This window comes from Hyperoodon ampullatus (genome assembly GCF_949752795.1).
Source record: "Hyperoodon ampullatus genome assembly, chromosome: 10".
NCBI lineage: Eukaryota > Metazoa > Chordata > Mammalia > Artiodactyla > Ziphiidae > Hyperoodon > Hyperoodon ampullatus.
This window is the reverse complement of record NC_136923.1, coordinates 929,923-955,550: the sequence shown is the minus strand read 5'-3', so window position 1 is coordinate 955,550 and position 25,628 is coordinate 929,923. Positions and strand designations below refer to the sequence as shown.

Sequence of the window (25,628 nt, the reverse complement as noted above, 5' to 3'; positions counted from 1 at the left end):
CTCGCGAGTGCCCGCAGCAGGCTGGGCTGGACACCTCACCCCCACCCTTGTTGTGTCGCCAGGCCCCAGACTCTGTCCTGTGAGGCCCAGTGTGGCAGATGCACGTGGCAGAGTGGCCCTTACGTGAAGCAAGGGGAGGCTTACACCTGGGGCCTGGGGCTCCCGGGGCCAGGCCGCTGCTGCAGGGCCGAGACATAGCTCGGGCCAGCTTCTGGCCCAGATCTCAGCTCCACTGCTTCCTAGCTGTGTGACCTTGGGCAAGTCACTTAACGTCTCTGTGCCTCAGTTTCCCCATCCATAAAGGGCAGAGCAATACCTACCTCCCAGCATGGTTCTAAAGCACTCAGAGCAGTGCCTGGAACATGGAACGTTCCAGGCAAGCGAGAGCTATTCCACATGGCTGGGCTGCAGCCCCGAAGATGCCAAGTGCTCCTGTAGGTTTTCCTGGCTGACGGAGACCAACGCGGAGCCCCTGCAGCCCTGGGAGGTCACAAAGATGAGCAGCTCGCTGCGGGAGCGGCTGCCCCTGCAGAAGACGTTGGTGCCCATGAGGTCCATCCCAGTCAAGGGGTGAGTCTCAGGCCGGATGTCACCGGCGCTGCCTGCGGACCGCGCCGCCCGGCCTTCCACCTGGTCCACACGTGAACACACCATGTCCAGGCTGAGGAAACTGTGGCCCTGGGGAGACACTAGAGCCCGTGGTCCCTCCCGCAGCCGGCAGGGCAGGTCAGGCGGGCCTGGCCTCACCTGGGGCCTCATCTGGGGGTTGGAGGGGCCGGCAGGGGACCCGCACTGGGACACACACACAGACACACACACGCACTGGGGGACACACACACACACACACACACACACACCCCAGGGCAGGAGGCGGCCCGACCCAGGCAGAGTAAAAGGATAGGTTTCCCCCAAGTGTCATTGTCGCCCCTTGAGGCAGAATGTAGCACCCTCCCCATGGTGTACCCCCTCCCTATCCCGCTCCCCACATAACCTCTGGTACCTGTGGGCTGCTGTGAAGGTGACCCAGGCTCAAGATCAGACCTCATGCCCCCAGAACAAATGACAAAATGAGACACAGAAACTGTAAAATGTCAGAAAGTAACAAAACACATTTATTTCAAAAACATGAGCTCCCCAGCTCACCAAGGTCGTATAAAGTCTGCCACTACGTTGCAACCTGGGCTCTGTGGGCTCAGGAAGACCGAGCGGGACAGAGACCAAGGGTGGGGCTGGAACAGGGCCTTCGGGGAGCTCCCCGCCCAGGACGCCCAGGCAGCCGGCAGCTCACGATCGCCGCCTGGGCGGAGCTGGCGACAAGGCTGGTCCTGCCCTGGGTCTGGCCCGGGCACAGGGGCGGCCTTCTCTCCTTGTCCACAGCCGTCCTCACTAGGGCAGGTGAGGTGGGGAAGGCCCTGGGATGGGCCACAGGCTGCGCCGAGCCAGCGTTCTAATCTTGCCCCACGGATAGGTTCCGGGACAGAGTGGACAAAAAACAGGCGCTCATGGGCTTCCCTGGTGGCGCAGTGGCTGGGAGTCCGCCTGCCGATGCAGGGGACACGGGTTCGTGCCCCGGTCCAGGAAGATCCCACATGCCGCGGAGCAGCTGGGCCCGTGAGCCATGGCCGCTGAGCCTGTGCGTCTGGAGCCTGTGCTCCGCAACGGGAGGGGCCACAACAGTGAGAGGCCCGCGTACCGCAAAAAAAACAAAAAAACAAAAACAGGCTCTCGCAACCTAAAAACCTATTATCCCATCCTCAGCCACTCAGGGGTCCTGGGGAAGCACCCGCCGGCTGGGGCTCTTCGAGGAAGCAGGCGGCAGGCACCCAGGGGTCCAGCCAACCCCCCGCGGGGAGGTGGGCTGCACGGGGGCTGCACGGGCATGCGGTTGGCCGGGGTGGGCGGGCCGAGGGTGAGAGAGCGCGGGGGGCGGTGGCTCTAGGGGCGGAGTCAGGGCCTCGCAGCCTGCGCAGTCTCCGCAGTCTCCGCGCGCGCCCCATCCCCCTGCCTGCAGGGCTAGCGCAGCCGCAGATAGGAGGGAGCAGAGTAGTTGAAGAGCAGGAAGTCCATCCTGTAGAGGCCGTAGAGGCGCTGCTGGTAGAAGGGGCTGATGTCGCGGAAGAGGCGCGCGGCCCGGTCGCGTGCGGCGGCCCGGTCACTGGACGACGGCTCGGGGAAGCGCAGGCCGGGCTCGCCCACCAGGCTCAGCACGAAGTCCGCGTCCTCCGCCAGCGTCTCGAACTTGCCCACGACGTTGTAGCGCAGGCGGCACGGGTGGCAGAGCGCGTGGGCGCGCTCCCAGTGCTCGTTGAAGGGCCCGTCGCGGCGCGTGCGCGGGTCCAGCAGGTAGGCCAGGAACTCGGCGAAGCGCACGTCGTGGCCGCGGACCAGCGCGTCGGGGCCCGGGCGCGGCCGCAGACGGCGCACGATGCCGGTGCCGAAGCGGCGCTGGAAGGTGGCGCCCCAGGGCCGCTGCAGCTTGTTGCGGTAGGCCGACGCCAGGCGCTCGAAGGGCTCGCGCACAAAGAGGAAGGCCAGGTAAGCGCGCAGCCGCCGGTTGACCTCGGCTGGACTGAAGTCGGCCAGCGAGGGCAGGCGGCCGGGCGCGTGCGCCTCGTGCGCGGGGATGGCGCGCGGGTCTTCTGGGCCGCGGCCGCTCAGCGCCAGCAGCACGCGCTTCCAGTTGGTACAGGCCACCTTGGGCACGTAGCAGTAGAGCAGGCCGTGCGCGTCGTCCACCAACACGTGTCGCAGGTCCTCCGGCCGCAGCAGGCGCTGCTGGCGTGTGTGGCGGCTGCAGGTGCGGCGCAGCAGGTCGCGCCGCTGCCGGTGCACCTCGGCCAGCGCGGAGCGCGGGCCCTACGGGGACAGGACGGGGGTGGGTCAGGGCCGCGCGGGAGACAGGGGGCCTGGATGGGGGGAAATGAATCTTCTCGGCCTGAGGCGCGTGCAGGATGTGACTGATCGCGTGCACGGCACTCTGGACCCCGAGAGCCGGAGAACGGATGTGCGACGTCAGAGTCAGCCTGGTAAAGAAGTCTGACGTCAGAGCGCCAAGCGCCGGGGCAAACTGAGTATCTGCTCACCGTCCCCTAAAACTGGGGTGGGGTGTAAGGCCAGTAGCTTACACAGTAGTGACGTCCGGAGGATGGTGATGAGCCCTGTGCCGTACCAAGGGCTGCTGGTGTCTGAGCAACTTGATACGTCAGCAGTGAGTGTCCCAATGGCTTAAATTGGCCTCAGCTAGCTTTTCTGTTGCTTGTAGCCCCATGAATACCAAGACAGGTACTGCTTTCTCCATTTCACAGAAGAGAAAACAGCCTCAAAGGAAGTGGGTTGCCTGCAGCTGCCAAGGAGAGAAGCTGGGACTCCACCTCGGGTCCCTCAGTATTCAGAAGCCGGGGCTGTGCCCACTGGTTCGGGACGGAGTCCTACAGCCACAGCCCTCATCCCTGCCGGCCTGGCTGACCCTCAGCCAGGGTCTAGTCTTTACGAGCTCCGTGACCTTCTCAGGGTCCTTGGCCTTCCTGTGCTAAGGGACAGTGCCATAGGTAAACGGGGTTAATGACGCCCCATCGTACAGGATTGCCTTGAGGCCTGCGTGGGCTCCCAGAACTCGAGTGCCCGGTGCACGGTCAGCACTTGTCGGTCAGACCGTTTCTCTGCTGTTGTTTGTCCAGCTGCAGGATGCCTTGACACGAAACGGCCACTGGGCCCTCAGGCTGCGAGGGGGCCGAGCCAGCCCCACCTGCCCCTCAGAAGCCTGCTGAGAGGCTGGCCTGCCCTCCGCTCGCCGCGTGGCCCAGGGCAAGCCTGTCACCCTCGCTAAACCAAGGCCTCCCACCTGCCCCCCCAGGGTGTGGGTGCCGTGGGCTCAGCCCTCGGCTTCGGTGAGCAGCCGCCTTCCCCAGCCCAGTGTGGGCCTCCTCCCCGGCTCCCTATCGCCCTTGCCCCGCTACGGCCCTCGGCCACCACCAGGTACTCGGTGCCCCGATCTGCATCTTCACTGTCCCTCTGCAGGCCCCGTGTCCCCTTCTCAGAGAGGCTCTCCATCTACACTGCGTCCTCCCGCCAGAGCTCAGGGCAGCCTGGACGCAAGTCAGTGCAGGCTGGTGCAAGAAGCCATCAGATGCCATCCTCCCCCCGTGGGACCGTCAGCGCCTCAAGGGCAGGGACCCAGGTGAACCGCAGGCGCTCGGTAGTGCTGAGTGTGCCTGCTGAGGTGTGTGTGAGCCGGACGTGTGCTCCCAGTGGGCACAGTGTGTGGTCCCTGCAGGTCCCCCCGTTGGTGAGGGGGTGCCCACTTGTCTCCCTCTCTCACAGCAGGACTGAGATCGGGGGTCCCTTGGCTGCCGCCTGTTGCTGTGGGAGGCACACAGCCCGCTGGTCGTTCTGTCCGTTACGTGGAACAGTGCTGCAGAGAGCGTGGCCTCCGTCCACAGCTGGAGACCCCAGGTCTCAGCCTGCCTCACGATTTGCCCTGCCGCAGCCCAGCGTTCCCTCCCGGACAGAGGCTGGCTGTGGCTGCAGCCCCACGGCAGCAGGTCCACGTGGGAGCTCGGGGTTTCCCGTGGCTGGAGGCAGAGGGAGGGACGGGGCGTCTGTCCACCTACCTGGTCCAGGTCGTAGAGCATCTGCAGGGGACTCCTCCTCTTGCTGCCAAGCCAGCTGGAGCCCGTGGCCCTGTTTTCAAATTCTGGGGGCATAAGGAGAGGGGCGTTCACTGCTGCACCAGACAGACTGGCCGTGTTACTGGGGGCTTGGCCAACTCACCTTGGCACGTTGGGTCCACCTCTGGGACTCAGTTTCCCCGCCTGTGTCCCGCCTGCCTCTGGGGGCACTGACAGGGCCCGTTGTCCACCAGGGCAGGGTGCTTGGTGTCACTCCTGCCCCCACGTCCTGCCCTCCGCAGTTGGAGGGAGCCGGGCAGGAGGGAACAAGAGGGAAGGTGGAAACCACCGCCCTCCGGGAATGCCCTGACCACCCAACCTCTCCCACCTCCATCTGCCTTCATCTCACACCCCACCTCTGCCAGCCACGTGCATGGAGCCCTGAGGGGTAGGGCTCAGCAGGCTGGCTGGGTCCAGCCTCCCCTGGCCCCAGGCACAGGCAGACAGAAAGGGCTAGGCAGCAGCGGACATGGCACAGCCAAGCTGCCGGCTCTCTGGTGGTAAGCAGGTGACCCGCTGGGGACAGCTACAGTGGCCTGTACGTCCCCTGCTGGTGTGTGTGTCACCTCATGGTAAACGCAGGTGTTGCTCTCGCCCAGACTGGCAGCCTCCGAGGGCAGGGACGCTCTCTGTCTCATCGCTGCATTCCTCAATCTTCCTGAAACTACCAAAGACTCATGTTTTTCTTAAATATGATTATAGTTATTAATAAACTAATAAATTATAATGCAGTCTTTAAAAATATCACCCAAATTGGCAAGTCTTTGGCTAGACTGACCAAGAAAAAAAGAATGAAGACGCAAATTACTGAAAATGGGAATGAAAGAGGAGGCATTAGTAGTGGACCTTACAGAAATAAGAAAGGGTTGAAGAATATAATATGAGCAACTATACAACAGCAAATTTAGCCTATGAAACTGACAAATTTCTAGAAAGACATAAATTTCTGAAATTGACTCGAAGAAATAGAAAATCTCAACAGACATATAACAAGCAAAGAGATTGAATTAGTAATTTTTTAAAATTTCCACAAAGAAAAGCCCAGGATCAGATTGCTTCACTGGTGAATTTTACCAAATATTTAAAGAAAAAGTAACACCAATCTCTACCAAACTCTTCAACAAACAAACAAACAAAACAGAAGAGGAGAGAACACTTCTCAGTTCGTTATATGAACCCAGTATTACCCTGATACCAAAACCAAAGACGTCACACAAAAAAGAAAAGTATATACCAGTATCTCTTATGAATATAGATGCAAAATCTTCAAGGAAGTACTAGCGAACTAGATCCATCAACATGTAAAAAGGGTTATACACCATGACCGATTGAGATTTACTCCAGAAATGCAAGGTTGGTTCAACATAAAAATATCAGTCAAGGTAATACACCATGTTAATAGAATAAAGAAAAAACCCCACATGATCATCAAGAGATGCAGAAAAAACGCACAAAATTCAGTACCCTTTCATGATGAAAACACTAAACAAACTAGGACTCGAGGGGAACTTCATCAAACTGATAAAGGCCATCTGGGAAAACCCCACAGCTAACAGATTTAATGGCCATAAAAAGGAGTGAAGCACTGACACCTGCTACCATGTGGATGCACCTTGTAACCTGACAGTGAAAAAAGCGTCACAGAAGGCCCTACCCACATTGTTTGACTCCGTCTGTATAGAACGTCCAGGACAGGCAAATCCATAGAGGCAGGAGGTAGGTGAGTGGTTTCCAGGGGCTCTGGGTGGGATGGGGGGTGGGCAGGCAGGCAGGCACTGGGAACGTGGGGGGCAGGGCTAGTGGCTAGCGTTCTGGGTTTGCACAGCTGTGACAGTGCACAGCTTTTGGATATGCTAAAAACCACTGTACACTTTAAAAATGAATTTTATAGAATGAGTATTATCTCAATAAAAATAGTACGGAGCATAAAAAATTATATATACAAGAACGTGTAAATCTGGTGTACAAATTCAAATATATTCAATGGATACTGAGAAATCATTGAATTCATAATAATATGGAATATTCATAAGAGGAATATCTTTAAGAATTCAGGATCATATAAGAAAATAATATATTCATAAAAAGAACGAACATTTCCATGATCCTTGGCTTTCAATCAAATGAAGAGTCTTAAAATGCTGCCAGGATTCAAGACTTTTCCTTAAGACAAGTCTTTGGCAAACAAGCAAACCTGGAAAATTTGATGAACTGATCTGTTGGCCAACTGACCACAAGCAGTGGTTCTCCAGCTTGAGCGTGCATGGGGCCTGTTGAAACACAGGTGGCCTGGCCCCATATGCAGAGGTTCTGGCCCTTGTAGGTGTGGAGTGGGGCCTGTGAGTCTGTGTTTCTGACAGTGCAGGCGTGCTGTTGGCTGCTGGCCCAGCAGTGCACGTTGAGAACCGCTGAGCTGGAGCAGTGTCTGGTGGAGGTGGTTGAATGAACCAGTAAGTGACAGGCGGACAGGCCGTGCCCCGGCCTCCAGAGCCCTCTGTGTGTACCTGAAGCCTGCTGTCCAGGCCACGTGCCAGACCTCTGGCAGCCTCAGGGCCCCTCCCCACTCCAGTGTCCCCAGAACAAGGACCAAGCTCTCCTGTGACCAGGGCACGTGGAGGGGTGAGGCCCTCAGGGCCTGCCTGGGTCTTGGGGGTCATCGGTGGTCCCAAGACTTGAACCTCCCGTTTCCTGGCTGCCGCTGGCAGGGCGGCCCCAGGAGCTGCAGGCACCACACTAGCCCAGCACCACGCACAGCCCTGGGAGGCGGGGGTCCGCCTCACCACTTTGCCGATGGGGAAGTGGAGCCTCTGAGAGGGGAGGAGCTTCCCTCAGGGTCACGGCTGGGGTTGGAGAAAAGGCTGGTGCCCACCGCGGGGCATGCAGAGGAGCAGACCTAGGCCACCTCCACCCCAGAGCCCCACGACTCGGAAGCACGCAGCCTTCCGGAAACACCAAGCGTTGTGTGGGACCTCTCGTTTCCTGGCCAGACCACAGCCTGCAGGAAAGTAGGTCCCATCCCAGACCCCGGGAGCCAGTGGGTGGAAGGCGAGAGGCCCAGAATAGCCGAGGCCAGTGATTACAGGGCTGGGCCACCCCCGCCCAGCTCCACCCCTGCCACTGCACACGCGGAAGAGCCGCGGTCCTGCGGGGTGGGCAGACTGGCCATGGAGGACGGTCGAAGGGGAGTGCGCTGGCGATCCCTGGCTCCAGCCCCGCCTCCGTGAAGCTGGAGGCCTGGGCTCCGAGGGTAGGGGTCGTCCCCAGAGGGCCACACGGAGGCATCCTGCTACCCCCACTCGCGTCGCCAAGCCCCTCCTGCCTGTGTCCTCTGCCCTCAGACCCTCCACCAGCCTCCAGGTCTCAGGTCTCCCTGCCAAGGGCGCTGTGGAGCAGACAGGCCAGAGGATTAGGTGGGCAGGCCCAGCTTCATGGACAGGGAGGGGCCTGGGCCAGCCCAGAGCAGCCACAGACAAAACCACAGGCAGGTTCTCCTTTGGAAAAGGAAACAAAAATAGGTTAGAGAGAGGGAGAGAGATGGGGGAGAGGGTGGCGGAAGGAGGGTGGGAGGGACTGAGAGGTGACAGAGACAAAGGCAGCTACACAGGAGGACAGGGACAGAGGCTGGGAGAAGGTGAAACACAACAACAGGATGTCGGAAACAGCTCAAAGCAAACTAGCTGGGTGTGAAGGGGCGGGAAGCAGAGGGGGTGAGCTGCCTGCAATCTGGGGGCGCCCAGGGCCCACGCCCACGGGGTCCAGGCCGGGGAGCCGTGCAGCCCCAGACTCACGAGCAGGCCTGGGTCCCGGCCCAGTGGGCCAGCGTGAGGCCCAGCCTGACAGCCCAGCGCCCGCTGCACGTGGGCTGGAGTGTCCTGGGCGGCACAGGAGCCTGCAGGGAGGCCGGGGAGCTGGGCAGGAGGTGCTGGGTGGGCGAGAGCCTGGCACCGTGCCCTTGCTTTGCTCACTGACACGCATACTCCTGGGGGTAGGAACTATTGTTATCCCCACTTGACAGATGGGGAAACTGAGGCTCAAAGACTTAAAACTGCTGAGGCCTCACAGATAGTAAGGGCCTTAAGCAGGCCTGACCGCAGGCCACGGTGTGAGTGCCGTCCTTCACTGCCGTGCCCTCGGGGCCCACCCTGCCCTGCACACTACCCCGCCCATCCTCACAGCACCGCAGGCCAGGGTGTGGCACGCTGCACAGGGAAGCCGAAAACAGAGAAACCTACAAACGTCCTTGGCCCACTCACCCTAAGGACAGGCCCGGCGCAGCCGTACCCGGGCCACTTGAGACTGCACCCGTGGGGGAAGCTGTGCTTGGTGACCCCCTGCCCAGGGAGCAGAGGTTACGATGTGGCTTTTGGTTAATAAGTTCTAGCTGGGCCAGTGTCGCAAGAACAGATGGGCAGGAGCAGCACTGCCCGGCCCACTCGGTCCCCTCGTGACCTGCAGGCCTGGGGCAGGGATATTCCCTCCAGAGATCAAGCCCTTCACAAGAAAACAATCCTGCCGCTTTTTTTTTTTTTTTTTTTTTTTTTAAGTAGCCATCTCTCCACTTGTATTTAAGATTCAGACTCTACACTGAGCTCCACGACGCCCAGAACGGAGCCCTGCTTGGTCAGATCACTCCCAGTACAGTTGCGTCCCCTCTGCCCAGGACAATCACAGGTTTTATTCCCACCACCGTGTGATGGTAAAGCCCACGTGGCTTCTCGCTGGCTGGTGGGAAGTCCCAGTTCCTTCCAGGGCCTCTCCAGGCGCAGCCCCACCCTTCCCTGCTCACTCAGCTCCAGCCACACTGCCCTCCTGCTGGTCAGTGGACACATTAGGTGCGTCCCCACCTCAGGAGAAACCTCTACACTTTAGGGTCAATACTTCTCATTCAGGTCTCAGCTCAAATGTCCCACCAGAAAGAGGGCTTCTCCAATGAACAGCGTCCCATTAATTTATTGACAGCACTCATTACTGCTGAGATCATCTGATTCGTGTGGGCTGATGTCTGGCTGCCCCTCTGGAAGGTCAGCTCTGCAAGGAGGGCACTGTCTTGTTTTCTTATAATCCCTGTACCTCAGCTAGTGTCTGCGAGTATTTGTTTAAAGACTGATGGCCCTTCCTGGCCATGGGGCGATCACCCCAATTCCTAGCCTGCCATTCAAGGCCACTCACCAACCTACAGTGCCTTCTTGGCCTCCACTTCACTGCTCCCTCTCATGAACCCTTGAGGGAGCAGCACATCCCTTAGCACACCAGGCCATTTCACTCCATGCTTTTCTGTGCCACTCCCTCTGCCTGCAATTCTCTTTTGTTGTTTCCCACCTGGTAAACTCCTGTGCAGCCTTCAAAGCCCAACCCAAATACCCCTGCCCTGTACAGTAGAAAGCATAAGGGTTGGGATTTAGATGTGGATTTAAATCCTGGCACCCATACTTCCTAGTAGGGTGGCCTTGAGCAAGTCACTTTGTTTCTACTGATCTTAGCGTCTTCCTCTGCAAAATGAGACGATCAGTCCCTACTCTGGAGCCTTCTGTTTTTCCAGCTTACTTTTACTCTCTGGAGGCCTGGAGGGTACCTTAGAGCTCTGAACCCTTCGGCAATTCGGGAGAGTGGGCAGCAGTGTGGTGAGCATCTACTGATTGGGCTCCCAGCAGCCACACCCCCTCCTTTTGGTCGCCCACCTGATTCCCCTACAGACACAAACCTGCATGTTCCCTCCATGTGGTTCTGATAGGCTCCCCACTCCCGTAGCTGCTGGGTTGGGCATGTGACCAGGTCTGGCCAATCAGAGCATTCCATCCCTTTCTGCCACAGCGATTGGCTCAGAGGTGGGCACCATGTGATCCAATCTAGGCCAATGAGATGCCTCCTTGGGACCCTGGCTGAAACCACGGGAGAAGGCACTGCCCACTGGCTGGAGAGCAGGGAGTGAGGCCACCACAGAGAAAAGCCAGACCTAGAGATGCAGACGTGGTTCGAGCCCCTGACGGCAGAGCATCTGGTGCAGTGAGTCTGAGACACGGCCCTCTGGGGGCGCCCCGTCTCTGACCCGTCACCTGCTGTGATTCCAGGGCCAGGACAGAAAGGAGTCGGGGGTCCAGTCGGGCACTGGGGCGCCACGGGGCAGGCGTTGAGAGACCTTGCGGGCTGGGGCCTGCGGGGCTCCGGGGGAGGCAGCGGATACAGGGCAGCCGGGGGCAAGCTCGGACGCCTGTACTGAGGGGCTGCTGCTGAGGCCTCAGGGGCCCTGTCCTCACTGACTCCCCCAGCCCTGGCACCTTGGCTCACCAGGAGTCACTGGGCATTTCTGCATTTATTCTGCATGGGACCAAATCCTGGTGTCTCATTAGAAACGGTGGCTGCTTACAGGGCCCTACACTGCATTACTGCAGGGGCTCCGAGACCATCGTGGACCGTTGTCCCCTCGGCCTGGGTCCCCAGGTGCTGCTGTGCTCGAGAAGGCAGCGGACGGACAGCAGGGACAGAGCCGGCGTCCCCACCCGAGCCTCCTGGGTCCTTCCCCCTGGAGCCCCTCCAGAAAGGCTGTTGGGGGAGAAGGTCCCTGTTACCCCACATCACGCTTGGACCTCGGACAGGAAGCGGGGCCCTAAGGGACGGGCTGTGCCCCAGAGGACGAGGAGGGCAGCAGTCCAGCCCAGAAGGGAGAGGCGGGCCCCCTGGGAACAAGCCCCCCACCCACCCAGGGTCCCCTGGAAGTGGGCAGAGGCCCAGCCTGGCTCTGAGAGAAACACCCCTGATTGCCAACTTCAGGAAAGATGCTCAGCCCTGTGAACCCAGAAGGGGATGGAGGTCAGGACGGGGTGGGGTAGGGGGGGCTCCAGCGCCTCCCGGCAAGGCCCCTGTGGACCAGCAGGGGTGGGGAGCTAAAGCAGTAGCATCACGGCTCCCCCTGGGTGTGTCTCTGGGGACAGAGGGTACAGACTGCAGATCTGGGTTTTTGATGTTAAAACAGAAACTCTGGGAGGGCAGGTTATCAGCAAGTTCTGTCCCCAGCCCAGATTGACGCAGGCACCCACCGAATACGTGGTCAAGGACATCACACAGAAGCAGTCACCCCACTAGGAAAGCCACAGGGGAAGCTAAGGGTGGGCGCGCAGGGGGCACAGTGGGCCTGTCAGTGGGCCCGGGGCGAGGGTAGGGCGCTGAGGGCAGCAGTGCCCCAGGCAGCTGTCCCACCTCCTCTGGCATCTTCCTCATCCCCAGGACCCTGGCCACTAGGTCAGCATTGGCCTGATGGGCACCAGTTGGGCTGCTCCAGACCTCCCCACTAGAAAAGGGGCAGCGGAGCCCGCTTCAGGGGTCTCCGGCCCACCTTGTGGCAACTTCTGCCTCTTTGGAGACTCACCTGCCTGGAGGAAGGGGCTGCAGTCCTTCCTGGGCCCTGGAGCCCTATCCCCCTGCCACAGGCCACATGCTCCACCCCCTTCCAACTCGGGCCACGCTGCCGGGACACACTCGGAGATGCCGCAGGCCCTGTTGAAGCCATTTCCAGAGGCCCTGGACAGAGAGCCTGCCCTTTCTGCCCCGCTGTCTCTGCCCCCTCTGCCGGGCCTGCAGGCCCACCATTAGCACAGCCTCACTGGCTCCTGGGGTCAGGGGCTTCAGCTCAGGGCTTTGGGGCAGAAGAGCCAGCAGGGTAGGTTGGCTTGATTAACCCTTGCTTGTCCAGGTCACCCTCAAAGCTCTGATGGCTGGCAGCAGGCCATGGGGAAAGGTCTGAGAGTCCAGAAGGAGCAGAGAGGGGCTCTGGGAAGCAGAGGAAAGGCCCCTCCCCACCTGGGGGCGCTGGAAGCAGGGTTGCAGAAGGGTCTGCCAGGCCAGACACAGTGAGGCCACCCTGCTGGGGGAGAGGGTCATGGCCAAGGGTATTCATGAGGCAGGTTCGGCTCAGGTGGGGAACGGCCTGAGCAAAGGCTAGGAAGGGGGCACGGGAGGCACCCTCCTAACCTGCAGGAGAGGGAGGAGGTCAGAAGGAACAAAGTGCATGTCCTCTCTCCCCCCACACCTGAGCCTGAGCCCTGGGGGCCGGGAACCACTGTGCCCTGCCCGGCCCTAGGTCCTGGTAAACATTTGTCCAAGAAAGAGTGGGTGGCCAGTGTCATGACCGCAGACACTCGGACTACAGCCCACGCAGTGCTGGGGGACGCTCAGCTCAGCTAGGACGTGGGAACCCCCTCCCCAGGAGGCAGGAGCACCACCCCCATGGCCACCCCGCTCTCAGAACTGGTCGGAGGACGGAAAGACTGACTGCAGCTCCCTCCCGTGAGCCTGGGGAGGCGGCCAGGTCTGGGCAGCTGTGTGCAGACATGGAGGGGACGGTGTGAAGAGCAGGGTGACTGGGCAGAGCCCTGGTGAGCACCGAGGAGGCCTCCCAAGCCCAGCTCACCTGGACCCCAGCCCAGAGGCAGTCACAGAGGTTTGAGGTGAGCAGGAGAAGGAAGCCCCTCACCCCAGGATGCAGGGGGCACCAGGCCACCCATGTGACCTCTGGCTTGATGAAGAGGCTGGGAGCCAGGCACTTTGCCCCCATTTAACTTCACTTCCCCAGAGACCCTGTGAGGAAGAACCCGAGCAGCCCACTTTATAGATGGGACTACTGAGGCCCTGGGCGGGGATAGGTCACCCAGACCCAGCCAGGTGGGTACGTGCTGACCCAAAAGTCTCCTCAGCCTCATCTCTTGAGCCACCCTGACCCCACACTCCCATGGTCCCCTCCCTCCTGGGGACACGGTTACTTCCTCCGTGGACCCCTTCTGCAAGGCTCCAAAGGCGTGATTCCAAGGATTCTTGCAGAGCCCACAGGGGGTGGGGGAGGAGATACAGATTCCCCCAACACACACTCTCACTCACACCAGGAAAAGGCAAACAGAGCAGAGGTCAGAACAGGCCTCTGACTGGGCACCTCCAGCCCCAGGCCGCCCACGGGCCCCTCGGCCTCTCCCGTGAGTGAGGACTCAGCACATGCCCGGCTCGGAGCTGGAAATCCGCACGGCGGTCACGACTGGCTGCCTGTTTCCCCACCGGACCACGAGGTGGGTGCTCAGGACCCTAGTCATTACCGGTGCGAACTTCAGGCGGAGCAGGCACGCCAGGGCGCAGCGCGGTGCGCGGAGGGGCCACCTCCGGACCCGGAGGGGTTTCTGGGCGCTAAGCGGGGTGAGCGCGAGGCAAAGGAGGCAGACTTCCCGGGTGGGCCTAATGCCCCCCGCCGCCCACCACTCACCTGGTCCCTGGGCCCCGGCTGGGAGGCCCGGACTGTCACCTCTCACCTCTCCGGGTCTTGGGAGACGCACTCCCGAGGGGACAAGACCCTTGCGGGGAGCCGGGACAAGGGCGGGGCGTTTAGAGCCTTTCTGAGCCCGCCCGCCCCCGTCCCCCAGCCCGGGAGGAAACCGTAGGTGCTTCCGCCCGGTCGGGGGTCCGGCCGCTGGTGGGGCGGCCCTGGGGCCGGCGGGCACTCACCCGGGCGCAGGAGCAGGAGCGCGGCGCCCAGACACGCGGCCACCAGCGCGCGCCGCCGCCACCAGCGCCTCCCCATGCTTGCCCGGCGCGCGCTGCTGTCCGAGGGGTCGGCCCGGCCCGCACCCGAAGCCGGCCGTCCGCCCCGCCCCTGGACCCGCCCACGGACGAGTCCTCGGACCAGGACCCGAAACCCGCCCCAAGGCAACTCGCCCCAGGCCCTCCCGCTTGCCCGCCGACGGACGAGTCCTCGGACCCGGACCCGCACCGGGAACCGGACCCGAAACCCGACCCCCAACCCACCCCAGGGCCGCCCAGGGACTGGTCCTCGCTCCTGGATCCGGACCCGGGACCGCTTCGGGACCCTCCCGGCGGCGCGCACCACTGCCCTCGGCACGGGGGCGGAGGCGAGGGCTCTGCTCGCCAGGGGCGGGGTGGGGGGGCGAGGCGGCGACTGCTGGGGACCAGGCAGGTGGGCGAGGCGGATCGGCGGTCTAGTCTGCCTGGCCCCCACCCAGTCCAGTGGGGCAGCCGAGCAGTGGTCCAGGGCGCGAAGGGTGGAGACTGGGTGGAGGGAGGCCTGTCGCCGGCGCGGCTCCATCCTCTTCCGCTGGTCCGGGGGCGCCATCCTCTACCCGAGGCCGAGAAGCCTTGTCACACTGGCGGATGAGTGGGTCGGGGCAGCACGGTGTCCCCTTGCCTTTTTGCTGCGTTACGTACCCGGGGTCCAGGGGCTGGCTTGGGGCACTAGCCGCCTATACATGACTCCCCCGGAACCCCCCTTTCCGGAATCAGGCCCAAGGGTGTCTCTTTCTCCTCCCAAGCCTACCCTGTAGCCTTGTTTTTACGCGGGGGTCTCCAGGTCCTGCCTGGATCCCCGCGCCTGCAGGCCGCAGCCAGGGGTGGGGGGGAGACGGGGGCGGGACGGGGGGCTGAGGTGGTGGTCCCACTTCACGCCTCTGGGCATCAGTACTGTTGTTGTGCCTCACCTGGTTCCCCAAAGCTGCTCCAGACCCCAGGGGAGCACTTAGAACTCGCTGAGGACTCCTGAGTGCAGGGGGATGACAGTGAATCCCTGGGTGCTGGGAGACCTGGCCTGAACCCAGGGTCTTGATGCCTAGAAATCAGGCTAGCCGGGCACCCACGGGGGCAGCTGGTGCTGTGTGTGCTGGTGTGTGTGCTTGAGCCAACACTGAGTAGTGTGAGTGTGTGGGAAAGACTGCGTTTCTGAACTGCTTTTGAAGAATCTGGTGATTCCAACCCTGGTGGTGCCACTTATGTGCTGTGTGAGATCAAGAAAGTGGCCTAACCTCTCTGTGCCCCAGTTCTCTTTGCAGTGGGATAGTACTAGGACACACCTCATCATGTTGTGGGAACTAAATGAGACACAGGAGATGTTTTAGCACGGCGTCTGGCACTCAGTGAGTGCCATCTAAGTACTTGATGTTGGTGATTATTTTATTTTTACAGTTACTGTCTGTTTCTGGCAGGTGACTGGTTTCAGTTAAGGTGCTGGTATAAAAATACTTTCCCATTATGTGTAAGTTTTAAAGGTCTGTTTAAAGGAGAATATTAAATAATAGTTCTGCTGTCTTAAAGATATGGCTCCAAATGCTATGATAGGTCTCACATGGCAGAGGGGCAGGGAACAGTTCACAGACAAACCAGAAGCTCCGTATTATGACTTTCCAGACAAACGGGACAGAGAGCCTTGGGGAGCATCCAGTTCACGCCCAGAATGGCCTGCAGGCAGGGCTGCTGCTGCTCTGGGCCCAAGACCTGGATTCCCGGTTACCTACACCCCCAGCCGGCCCCCAATCTCCCCTACACCTGCATTGGGACCAGCGTTCTCTGTAGGGTCCCAGACCCTGGCGTCCTTAGGAAGGAGTCTCGGTCCCTGTGCTGCCACGTGGTGGCCAAAGTTGAGGACAACATCTCGGCCCATTCCCATCCAGGAAAGTCCCTGGAGGCCCCTGGGGGCCCAGTGTTGGGTCCTGGAGTGGGAGGGTGAGCAAGCCTCGCCAGAGGCCCAGGGCCTTGGCAGCTCCCCTGAGAAGACGCCAGCTGCGGCCTCTGCCCTCTCACGGGAGTTCGCATGCATTCAATCCCTCGTTCAACAGGCACTGGGTACCCACTGGGTGCTGAGGCCCTAGGGGGAAACAGAACAGGGCGCTCTCTGCCCTCGTGGGTTACAGTATGGATGGGTGAGGGCATAGGAAAAGGGGCGAACGTGTGCGATCACGGCAGGTGGTAAACGTGCTGTGAAGAAAATAAGGGTGGGCAGAGGGAGGTGTGCGGGGCCAGCCTTGGGAGGTGCCAGCAGCAGAGGTGAGTAGGTGGCAAGCTGCAGAAGGAACAGCCCTTGCGGAGGCCCTGAGGCGCCCTGCTCGTAGCTGTTGCTAAGTAACAAACTGCCCTAAAATTTAGGCTGTAAACATTTCAATTTCGCTCACAATTTAGTGGGTGAGGAATTGGGGAAGGGGCTCAATTGGGTGCTTCTCACTGGGGATCTCATGCTACTGCGTCAGACGGCAGCTGGGACTGGCCGACCCGATGGCTCCGTCACAGATGGGCAGACACCGTAGCACTCGCACTCCTCATGCCCCAAGTGGGGTCTGGCTCCTGGGGTCGCTCCCACCGAGCCTCAGACTGCCTCCTGTGGCTTCCCCGCGAACCACTAGGGCCGCCCCAGCCTCACTCAGAGAAGCACCCAAGCAAGGATTTGCCGGCATGTTTAAAACCACCAAGGGCGTAAAGATGCACATGCTCCTTGAACGGGAAGCAGCAAGGGGGCTCTGAAGTGGACAAGGTGGATGGGAGAAGTCGGAGAGGCCGATAGGGCGTCCACGTCCCCAGCCCGTTGTGGGCCACAGTGTGGGCTGTTCTAACTGCCCTGCTGCCGATGGACTACAGATTGGGGGGAGGGGGGTGGGGAGGGAGGGAGGCTGGGCTGACTCTGGGAGAGGTGAGGGCTGTGGATCAGGGTGCGGTGGTCTCAGGGCCCCGGCTATACTGTGAAAGTAGAGGGGTCAGAGGTCAGGGTGCCTCAGAGAAGCCACCCAGGGCGGCAGAGTGGCTGGAGGGGAAGCAGGGACTAGGTTGATGGTCCAGGGGACAGAGGTCCTGCCTGGCTCGAGAAGGCCTGATGGGCCTGCTGGTGACACGGCAGAGATTGGGGCCCACTGTGGCCTGGGTGGTGGTACCAGGCGGGCAGGGCTGGGCTTTCGGTGCTGGTCGCCAGGTGCTAGGAAGAGAGGCTGGCCAGGACAGGAGTAGCGGCTGGGAGTGACGGGAGGGGAGACTGAGGCAGGCACTGGACGCTGAAGAGGACAGGCCACGGCCAGCACCAGGAGTCCCAGGCCTGAGGCCCAGGGAGGCACATGCTGAGGGCCTGCCTGCCTTTCTTTACTCCTTGTTAGTTTTACAGTTTATTTATTTGGTTTGTCCATGGAGCAAAATTCAAAAACTCCACAGTTCTCTTGAATTGAGGTGAAATTCAGGTACCATGAAATTACTCATTGAAAAGTGTACAATTTAGTGGCATTTAGTGCCCTGACAATGTGGAAAGCGCCAGTCTTACGGGGAAGGGTCTCCTTTCCTCCTGTTCTCTCCCAGTTCCTTGTGGATCCTTCAGAGACAGTTCGCGCCCACGTGTATACGTTTCCTTTGCTTTCTGTGCTATTACATTGCTCTGTTCCTTGCTTTTTTGATAGTGGCAACAATTAGGAAAATAATATCTTATCCGGTGCTGATTCTGTGCAGGCGCTGTTCTAAGACCTTCACGTGTGTTACCTCGTTTAATACTCAGATCCCATGAGGTAGCTACTGTTACTGCTTTCATTTTACAGACCAGGAAACTGAGGCACAGAGAGGGAGGGAACTGACCCAAGGACCTACAGCTCATGAGTGGTATAGCCAGGTTCCAGCTTACCATATTTAACATCTGTGAGATCCCAGTGCTTTTAAATAGCTTTTAGGGTGTTTAAAAATTAAAGTGTTTATTTGGGGATCCTTGTAGATTCACGTGCAGTTGTAAGAAATAGTAAGAGAGACCCGGGTGCCCTGGTCCCCCATGGTAGCGTCCTGCTGTCTGTAGCACGAGGTCACAACCAGGATACGGATACAGTCCCCCCTTCGGTTCGGGACAGTGGAAAATGTTTTTCATTGGGTGCAAACATTTAAAAATGAGATTTCACAAAAAGTGTTAGATTTGTGGCTTCTCTTGAGGCCTCGCCCAGAAGCAAATCCTGAGTGGAGGTCTCGGTACAGCCTGTCTGTTGGGGGCATGGGATGGGGATACCCGCGGGGCAGCTCAGCCCACTCCTGCCAGGGGCTCCCCAGAGCTGCTACCTCCACCCATGCCCTGCCGGGGCGAGGGCGCTGGGGTATTTGCCCGCGGCTGTCACTGCTCACCCTCCGAGGCCGCCTCCCTGCCACCGGGACACAAGGGTACGCTCGCTGCCCGGCCAGAGATCTGGGAGGCCGAGGGGCGGCTGGAGCCAGACCCCTTGGCTCCAAGGGCCCAGATCCCAGCTCCACCAGGACTAGCTGTGTGGCCTTGGGCAGTTTCCACATCTACGAAATGGGACAGTGAGCCCCACAGGCCGGTGAGGGGACAGGGTGCCCTGGATGACGTGCGGTGCTCGAGGAATAAACATCGGGAAGCGTCAGCCATCCTGCTCTCGTGCCAAGGGCAGGCCCCGTGCTGGGCTCTCACCTAATGGCTGCGTGCCTCCCACCCCTTGTGTGGATTGGGACTTGGCCCGAGGCCGCAGGGCTGGCCCGCAGCTGAGCTGGGTTCACAGCCAGGTGTGTTGCCTCCCCGGGGCCCCCGGGATTCTAGGAGGCCCTCTTCCCGGCTGTGTGAGTGGCCCCTGGGCCTCAGGCACCCCGACCGGAGTGCGGGGCGAAGAAGCAGCACCTTCCCACAGAGGCGCTCACGGGATGGGCCTCGCTGAGAGCCTGGGACGGAGCGGGGCAGCCTGCACCTCAGCGGGGGCTGAGGAGGGTGTAGCTGCCGCTGGCCGGGCTCCCGCCACCGCTGTCACCCAGGGGGCAGGGAGGAGGGGTACGAGGGGCGCCACACTCTGTGCCGGGTCAGTGTCACGGGCCCCCCATCATCAAGACACAAACCCCACGTCGCCTGCCTGGTGTACCTCCCCCACGAGACAAAGCCGAACACGAGAGCGCTCCCCACGCTGTGTCCTAGAAAACACACCCCTCAGGGCCAGCACCCCACTAAAAGGACACACGGACCCTCACCCAGGCATCCCTGGCACGGAGCCTGCCTCTCCCAGGGCACCGCCCCCAGGTCAACACCGCGTGCCGCCAGCACGGGGGCCGCGACCCTATGACCTCCGACCTACGCACGGCTCCTTCCGGAGGCCCGGGGCCCAATGAGGGGCTGGAGGAGGTGGGCCTGGAGCCCGAGGACCCCGCCCAGCGGGACGTCGACTGCCGAGTCTCTGCGCGGCCCCCGCAAAGTGGGCCTCCGCCTCGCCTCTGCCAGACATGTCCAGCCTCCAGGCGCTGTGCTCCGGCCTGCCCTTGCGGCCCCTCCCAGAGAACCGGGGACGCTGGGCCGGGGTGCCCCACGCCCCGGTCAGGACCCCCGGCCTCAGCCCCGCTGAGGAGCAGGTAAGAGGCTGGGCCCCCTCCTGCAGGGCCGTTTGCCCTCTGGGTGGTCCGGCTGGGCAGTGCCCACGTCCTGCTCTGAGCCGTGTGTGCCCGACTGCTTCACACCCAGTATCCCTCATTCTTTGCCCAGCGGCCGCCCTGGGGTGTAGGACTCCGGCCCCCATTTACTGATGAGGAGGGACCCTGGGGCTCACGACCACCCAGCCAGGAAGCGGGGGCCTGTGGCCGCCTCCAGCCCAGGAAGGCGAAGTGAGCGCAGGATCCGGACTGCAAGTCCTGCCCCAGCTTCCGGAGCCTGAGCCACCAGGTGCCCCCCTCCTGACCATGACACACAGGTGTGCACAGGCGGCTGGAATGAGGCAGAGAAAGAGCTTTCTCCTGGTTTCCTTTACTGAGGATGGCTTGACGACTTCAGGAACCGTGGGGGAAAGTAGCAAATACAAGTGAGCGCAGAGATTAAAAGAGGGATCCCGCCGCCCGGACAGAGGCTGCCACCCTCCCGGGGTGGCCGTGGGAGGGGGGGCACAGGGCGTGCAAACTGGAGGGGCTGGCAGGCGGGTCAGGAGGCTTTAGAGTTTCCACCCTGGTCACCTTCCTGCTGGGCGCCAACGCCTCGACCTTTGGCGTGGGGACCCAGAGGGCTCTGCTGCCTGCGCATCCCAGGGGCCACCCTGATGGGCGGTGATGGGATCAGCTGAAGGGCGCGGGCCCGTGGAGTGGGATGACGTGCGTTCTGGGGAGTCTGAGCTGTGGAAGGGGCTGAATCTTCGGTGTGGGTGCCCGGGGCGTGGGGAGCCTGCAGCCTGCTGGTCCTGGGGGACAAGGAGACATAGGCGTATGGCTCTGTGCCCCTCCCCCTTCCTGCTGCTGTTTGGTCTTTGACCCGGGTTCTGCTGCAATTCTCTGGGCGGTAGGAGGCCGCTCCGGGGGCTCCTGGTCGGGGCTGGTCACCAGAGAGACCAAGCCGTGGTTGCACGTTGGAACTTTCAACGTGAGGGGCGGGGAATGGAGTTAATGATCCATCATGCCTACGCCTGCCACATCCCCCAGCTACAGGGTTGGCAGTGTCCGGGTTTGTGAACACGTGGTGGTGCCGGCGGGCGCCTGACCCCACCCCCGCCCCCGCCGAGGGTTGCTGCTCACCCGTACCCGTCATCACGTCCTTCGTTATATTAAACCGGCGACCATGTTCCCCTGAGTTCTGTGAGCCATTCTGGCGAATTATTAAACCTGAGGAGGGGCGTGGGCTCCCCATTTCTAGCTGGTTGGTCAGGAGCACAGGCGACGATGGGGCGTGTAATTGGCGTCTGAAGCGGGGCCGTCTCGTGGGGCTGAGCCCTTAGCCTAGGGGTGGGCTCTGGGCGGACTGCGGTCCACAGTGTCCCGGCTGGACTGAAGTGTAGGACGCCAGCCGGGTGGCAGGAGCGGTAGGTGTTGGAGGGCCCACGCGTCCACTCCCCGCCGGGACCTGCGAGAGGACACGAGAGCTCCTCCTGGACAGTCCCAGACCCAGGGATGGCTTCCCCAGCGGCCGGCTTTACGCTTTCCTGTGGCTGGTTTTCTGTTTTATTTAAACGTCCCTTTGAATTTTGACATGAACTATTTTTTTTTTTAAGGTGTTGGGGATAGGAGTTTAGTAATTTATTTATTCATTTTTGCTCTGTTAGGTCTTCGTTTCTGTGCGAGGGCTTTCTCTAGTTGTGGCAAGCGGGGGCCACTCTTCATCGCGGTGCGCGGGCCTCTCGCTATCGCGGCCTCTCTTGTGGCGGAGCACAGGCTCCAGACGCGCAGGCTCAGTAGTTGTGGCTCACGGGCCTAGTTGCTCCGCGGCATGTGGGATCCTCCCAGACCAGGGCTCGAACCCGTGTCCCCTGCCTTAGCAGGCAGATTCTCAACCACTGCGCCACCAGGGAAGCCCCTGACATAAGCTTTTAAAGGTAGTTTTAAGAGATAAATCAAATATTATAACGTTTTATAATCTTTTGGTGTCTCCTTCCAGACACTTTCTATGTGCACACAACGTGTGTGTGTCCATCCTTCTTAAAAGCATAAGTGGAAGCTTTCCATACAGGCTGGTTTCTTTTGAGGCTGTTCCTTGTTGGTGCGTTTCGAGCTGCCCCATTGTTTGAACTGTCGTTGTTTTTTGTGGTTTGGATGAATGAAAGCATGCTCCAGTCTTTGTTCTTCTTTAAGTGGATTTCTCATGAAACGCAGAGGATGGTCTGGCTGTCGTGTTTCAGTCACTGTGGGACTGTAGTGCAGAGGGAGCATCTCGTCACATCCTGTTAGAAACGTCCTTGGCATCCCCACTCCCCCACGTGCAGCTTCTCTTACCGATATTTCCCCAAAGCGTGCCCCACGCTCAGGGGCTGTGCTGGACCTGAGATCCCAGGCCTGAAGACTTCCCACCACTGCTGACCATAATTCTCAGCTTCTTGAGGGTGGGGTTCTGTGGGGCTCACTTCTGGGTCTTCAGTAATGCCAGAGCTGTTTGTTGAATGAGTGAACAAGACCATGTGCTAAGCGCCCGAACCAACACCCTCCAAGAGTTCAGCGGGCAGGAGAAACCTAGGAAAGCTTCTTGGAGGAGGTGGTCTTGGCACCAGGGCCAAGGTTCCCAGACTTGGAGATCTGAGAGGCGAGGCATCTGGGACAGGAGGCAGTGAGCGGAGATGCAGAGATGGGCCTGTGCAAAGTAAGCTGGGGTGGACAAGGTCCCGCGTAGGCCCAGGCTGGGTGCCGACCTCAAGAGCCAGGCCCAGCCTGACTACTAGGGGGCCTGGATGCCCACCAGTGTGCACTGTGTCAGGAGCCCAGGAAGGTCTCGGAGCAGGAGTGTGAGTTGCTGCCTGGCATGCTGCCCACAGAGAGCGAGGGCTGGTGCAGAGCTCCTAGGGGGGCAGGTGGACAGGGGCCCGGCGTGGAGGCCATGAGTGTGCAGGCGGTCGTCCTGGCAGCTGGCCCCCCAGTGGCCCATGTGTGCCAGGTGCCGGGTGAGCAGCCCTGTGAGGTGGGGGCCATCTGCTCATTTTACAGAAGAGGAGGCTGAAGTTCAGAGAGGTGAGGTGTGCAGGCTGGAAAAGACAAGGGGAGGGCTTCTCCCCTCAGAGCCTCCTGAAGCACCAGCCCTGCTGCATCATCTTCCAGCCTCCAGAGGCTCCTGCATTCCTGGGCTCCTGGGCCCATCCTCTGTCCTCAAAGCTGGCAGCACAGCACATTGAAATCCCTCTTTCTCACTCTGAGCCTCCCCCCTCCTCTCAGAAGGACGCTTGTAATTACTAGGGCTGACCTGGATGGCAGGGTCATCTCGCATCTCAAAATCCTCCCGTCATCACATCTGCGAAGTCTCTTTTGCCAGGTAACATAACATATCCCGGGGAATAGGGTGTGGACATCTTTGGGGGCCATGATTCTGTCCCCCATCCCATCAGGCACCCAGAATTCTCCAGCGCAATGGCTGAACACGGGACTTTTATAAAATAATCCCATGACCCTAAGGGTACAGGCCACGGAGCTTGTCCGCTTCTTACGCCTGTGAGGTCAAGGTCGGGGAGATGGAGGTCTCTAGAATTCTGTCCAGTTTATGTGCCTTAGATACTTCTGATTTTGCCAGTAAGAGCCCACTGGTAACTGCGTTCTATGATTAACAGGCCACAATCTCACCTGTGAAAATCCACGTGCTACACAGCAGACCCTCCGGGGCAGACTTGTCGTGGAGCTGAGGCGGTAGCACTGCGGCTCGAGCGCCAGCAGAGCCCGGGGGTGAATCCCCAAGTGTGGCCCCCACGGGCTCTTCCTGGCAGCCTTTGAAGTAAACTGAAGACCTTTTAACAAGGAAGCTGCAAAGCTGGGGAGGGGGAGAAGCAAGAACTGCCCCAGGCTCTGGCTTGTGTGTCTCTCTTTACAGGGACAGGAGGGCGCAGCGCTGCACTGTGTGCTGGGCCGTGCGTGTTATCTCATTAGCCGTTCCAGCGACACGGCCAAGCTGGCGCCCCGAGAGATGCAGAAACAGGCGGGCGGCCTCCCGGGCTGGTCCAGCCGGTGCTTAGCAGGGCCGGGTAGGCGGCTGTGCCTGCCTTTCCGAGCTCATTGGGAAACCGTCCCGCCTCTCCACCTGGCCTGTCCTCATGGGGCCTCCTCTGCGGAGGCCGCCTCTCTTCCCCCCGGGGGCAGGTCACACGCCTGTCCGAGTTGCATTTTCTCGTCCTGACCCCGAGAACTGCCCCCATTCACAGCTTGGAGTATTGAATCCAGGCCAGCAGAGCTGCTGCTTTTTTAATTGTTTCACTCAAGAAATAGTCACTGCAGGCCTGTTATGTAAATTCAGACACAGAAGATAAAGTTATTGAACAAAAGTATAATAGAAGACAACTTTGCTGAACTAGTAAAAATGTGAAATTTCAGATAAAAAGACAGTTTATCGTTGAAAGGACAAAAAGAAACCCCAATGTAGAATAGTCCGCATGAAGACATATCCGGACTAATTTTCTGAATTTCAGGGATAAAGAGAAATTCACCAATCCTGAGATGGAAATTGTACACAAGGAGAAATAGCCCACCAGCTGTGAAGTGGGCTTAGGGGGTCGGAACTGGTATTCGTTAGAAAATTAAATAAAAGAAGCTACAGTTGGGTAGGATGTATTAGGGCCCGTGTAGTAAGGCCAAGCCTCCCGTGGAGTGTGTGTGGCTTTTGAAACTTTTCTGTAAATGTTCAGTTTCTCTTGGCGAGCTCTGATTAGAAGCTGTACACTGATAGAAAAAACCACCCAACCTCTGCTTCGAGGTGTAACATGGACCCCAGAGGCCCAGGCCGAGGCGACCGGGCACAACCTCCAAGGGCCCAGCCCTCCTGACCTCTGGCGCACGCCTAGCCCTGCCTGCCCTTGAAGCTGTGTCCCTGGCCTTCTGCAGCATGTCCTTCCCATGCCGGCCTCTTCCCCTCCCGCCCTGCTGCTGCGCGTGGCTTGCACGTGCCTCCCCGGGGGTCCCGGACAGCAGCAGCAGCTGGGAACCCGTCAGAAGCGTGAGTCAGACGCTGCAGGCGGGCCCAGCCCTCCGGATGCGCCCGACCCTCTGGGTGATTCTCAAGTCTGCTGGAGTCTGAGCACCTCCTGTGGATGTATTTCTAGCCGCCTTTCGATTTTTCCAAGAGAGCAGGGATTACGTGCCTTTATTCCACGTGGACCTTAAAGCGGGACTTGCTGTGCAAACCTTTGCAAGTTCCCGTCACTCCTGAGCTGGAGTTGGCCTTGGCTCCTTCCTGATCTACCCTCCGCCTCCTCTCTCCTCCCACCCCACGTGCCTCTAGGCCCCCAGTGACACCCTTGTCATGCTGTGCTGGACCTCAGGGCACACGGGACAGGCTGTCCTCCTCCTGGGCCTCTGCCCTCGGCTCCTGGCCGGGTCCCGGCTCTCTGTCTCCCGGGCTGGCCCTCCGCGCCGCCTGCCCACGTGCTGGCGTCCTCAGGGCCCAGGCCGGGGCCATAGGCTCTTCTCCTGTCACCTCTGCCCACCCGTCTTCTCTGAGGCTCACGCTGCCTCCCCCTCGGTGGACCCGTGTTGAATGAATACGTTCACACCGGCTCCTCATCAGGCCCCCAAAGCGGTTCGTTCTCCAGGGTCAGCTGGTTGAAGGAATGGCCTCGACGTCCACCCTGACACAGGGTCGTCACCCCGCGCCCCCAGCCGCAGGCTCCTGCCGGGTGGTGGTGGGGGGGCGCTGTGAAGGGTCTGCCGGGCCCCTGGCCCTGCTTGAGCTCAGCGAGACTGATGGTTGGCAAGGAAACAACCAATGGTGAAGCAGCCGAAGACGCAAAGCCTGGCTGGGAGAGAAGCGTGGGGGTGCTG

General features: G+C 60.3%; 2 protein-coding genes across 3 annotated transcripts in view; one reads left to right on the top strand and one right to left on the bottom strand.

Moving 5' to 3' along the window:
• Nucleotides 1–2,013: 2,013 nt before the first annotated feature.
• Nucleotides 2,014–14,223, bottom strand: CHST13 (carbohydrate sulfotransferase 13; the record flags this gene model as incomplete). Of its 2 annotated transcripts, none has more annotated exons than XM_079713898.1 (3): nucleotides 2,014–2,856; nucleotides 4,611–4,720; nucleotides 14,148–14,223. In XM_079713898.1, the coding sequence occupies 3 exons, from the start codon at nucleotides 14,221–14,223 to the stop codon at nucleotides 2,014–2,016; spliced, it is 1,029 nt and encodes a 342-aa protein (XP_079570024.1). The 2 variants fall into 2 exon arrangements, with proteins under 2 accessions (XP_079570024.1, XP_079570025.1); XM_079713899.1 differs by having other exon boundaries at nucleotides 4,611–4,693.
• Nucleotides 14,224–19,655: 5,432 nt separating this feature from the next.
• The window catches only part of UROC1 (urocanate hydratase 1), a gene marked incomplete at both ends in the record, with an annotated part of 31,603 nt that continues 25,630 nt past the window's right edge, over nucleotides 19,656–25,628 (top strand). Inside the window, one exon of the mRNA XM_079713897.1 lies at nucleotides 19,656–19,781. Within this exon, the coding sequence (XP_079570023.1) occupies nucleotides 19,656–19,781 (126 nt within the window). The remainder of the gene's footprint in view (nucleotides 19,782–25,628) is intronic.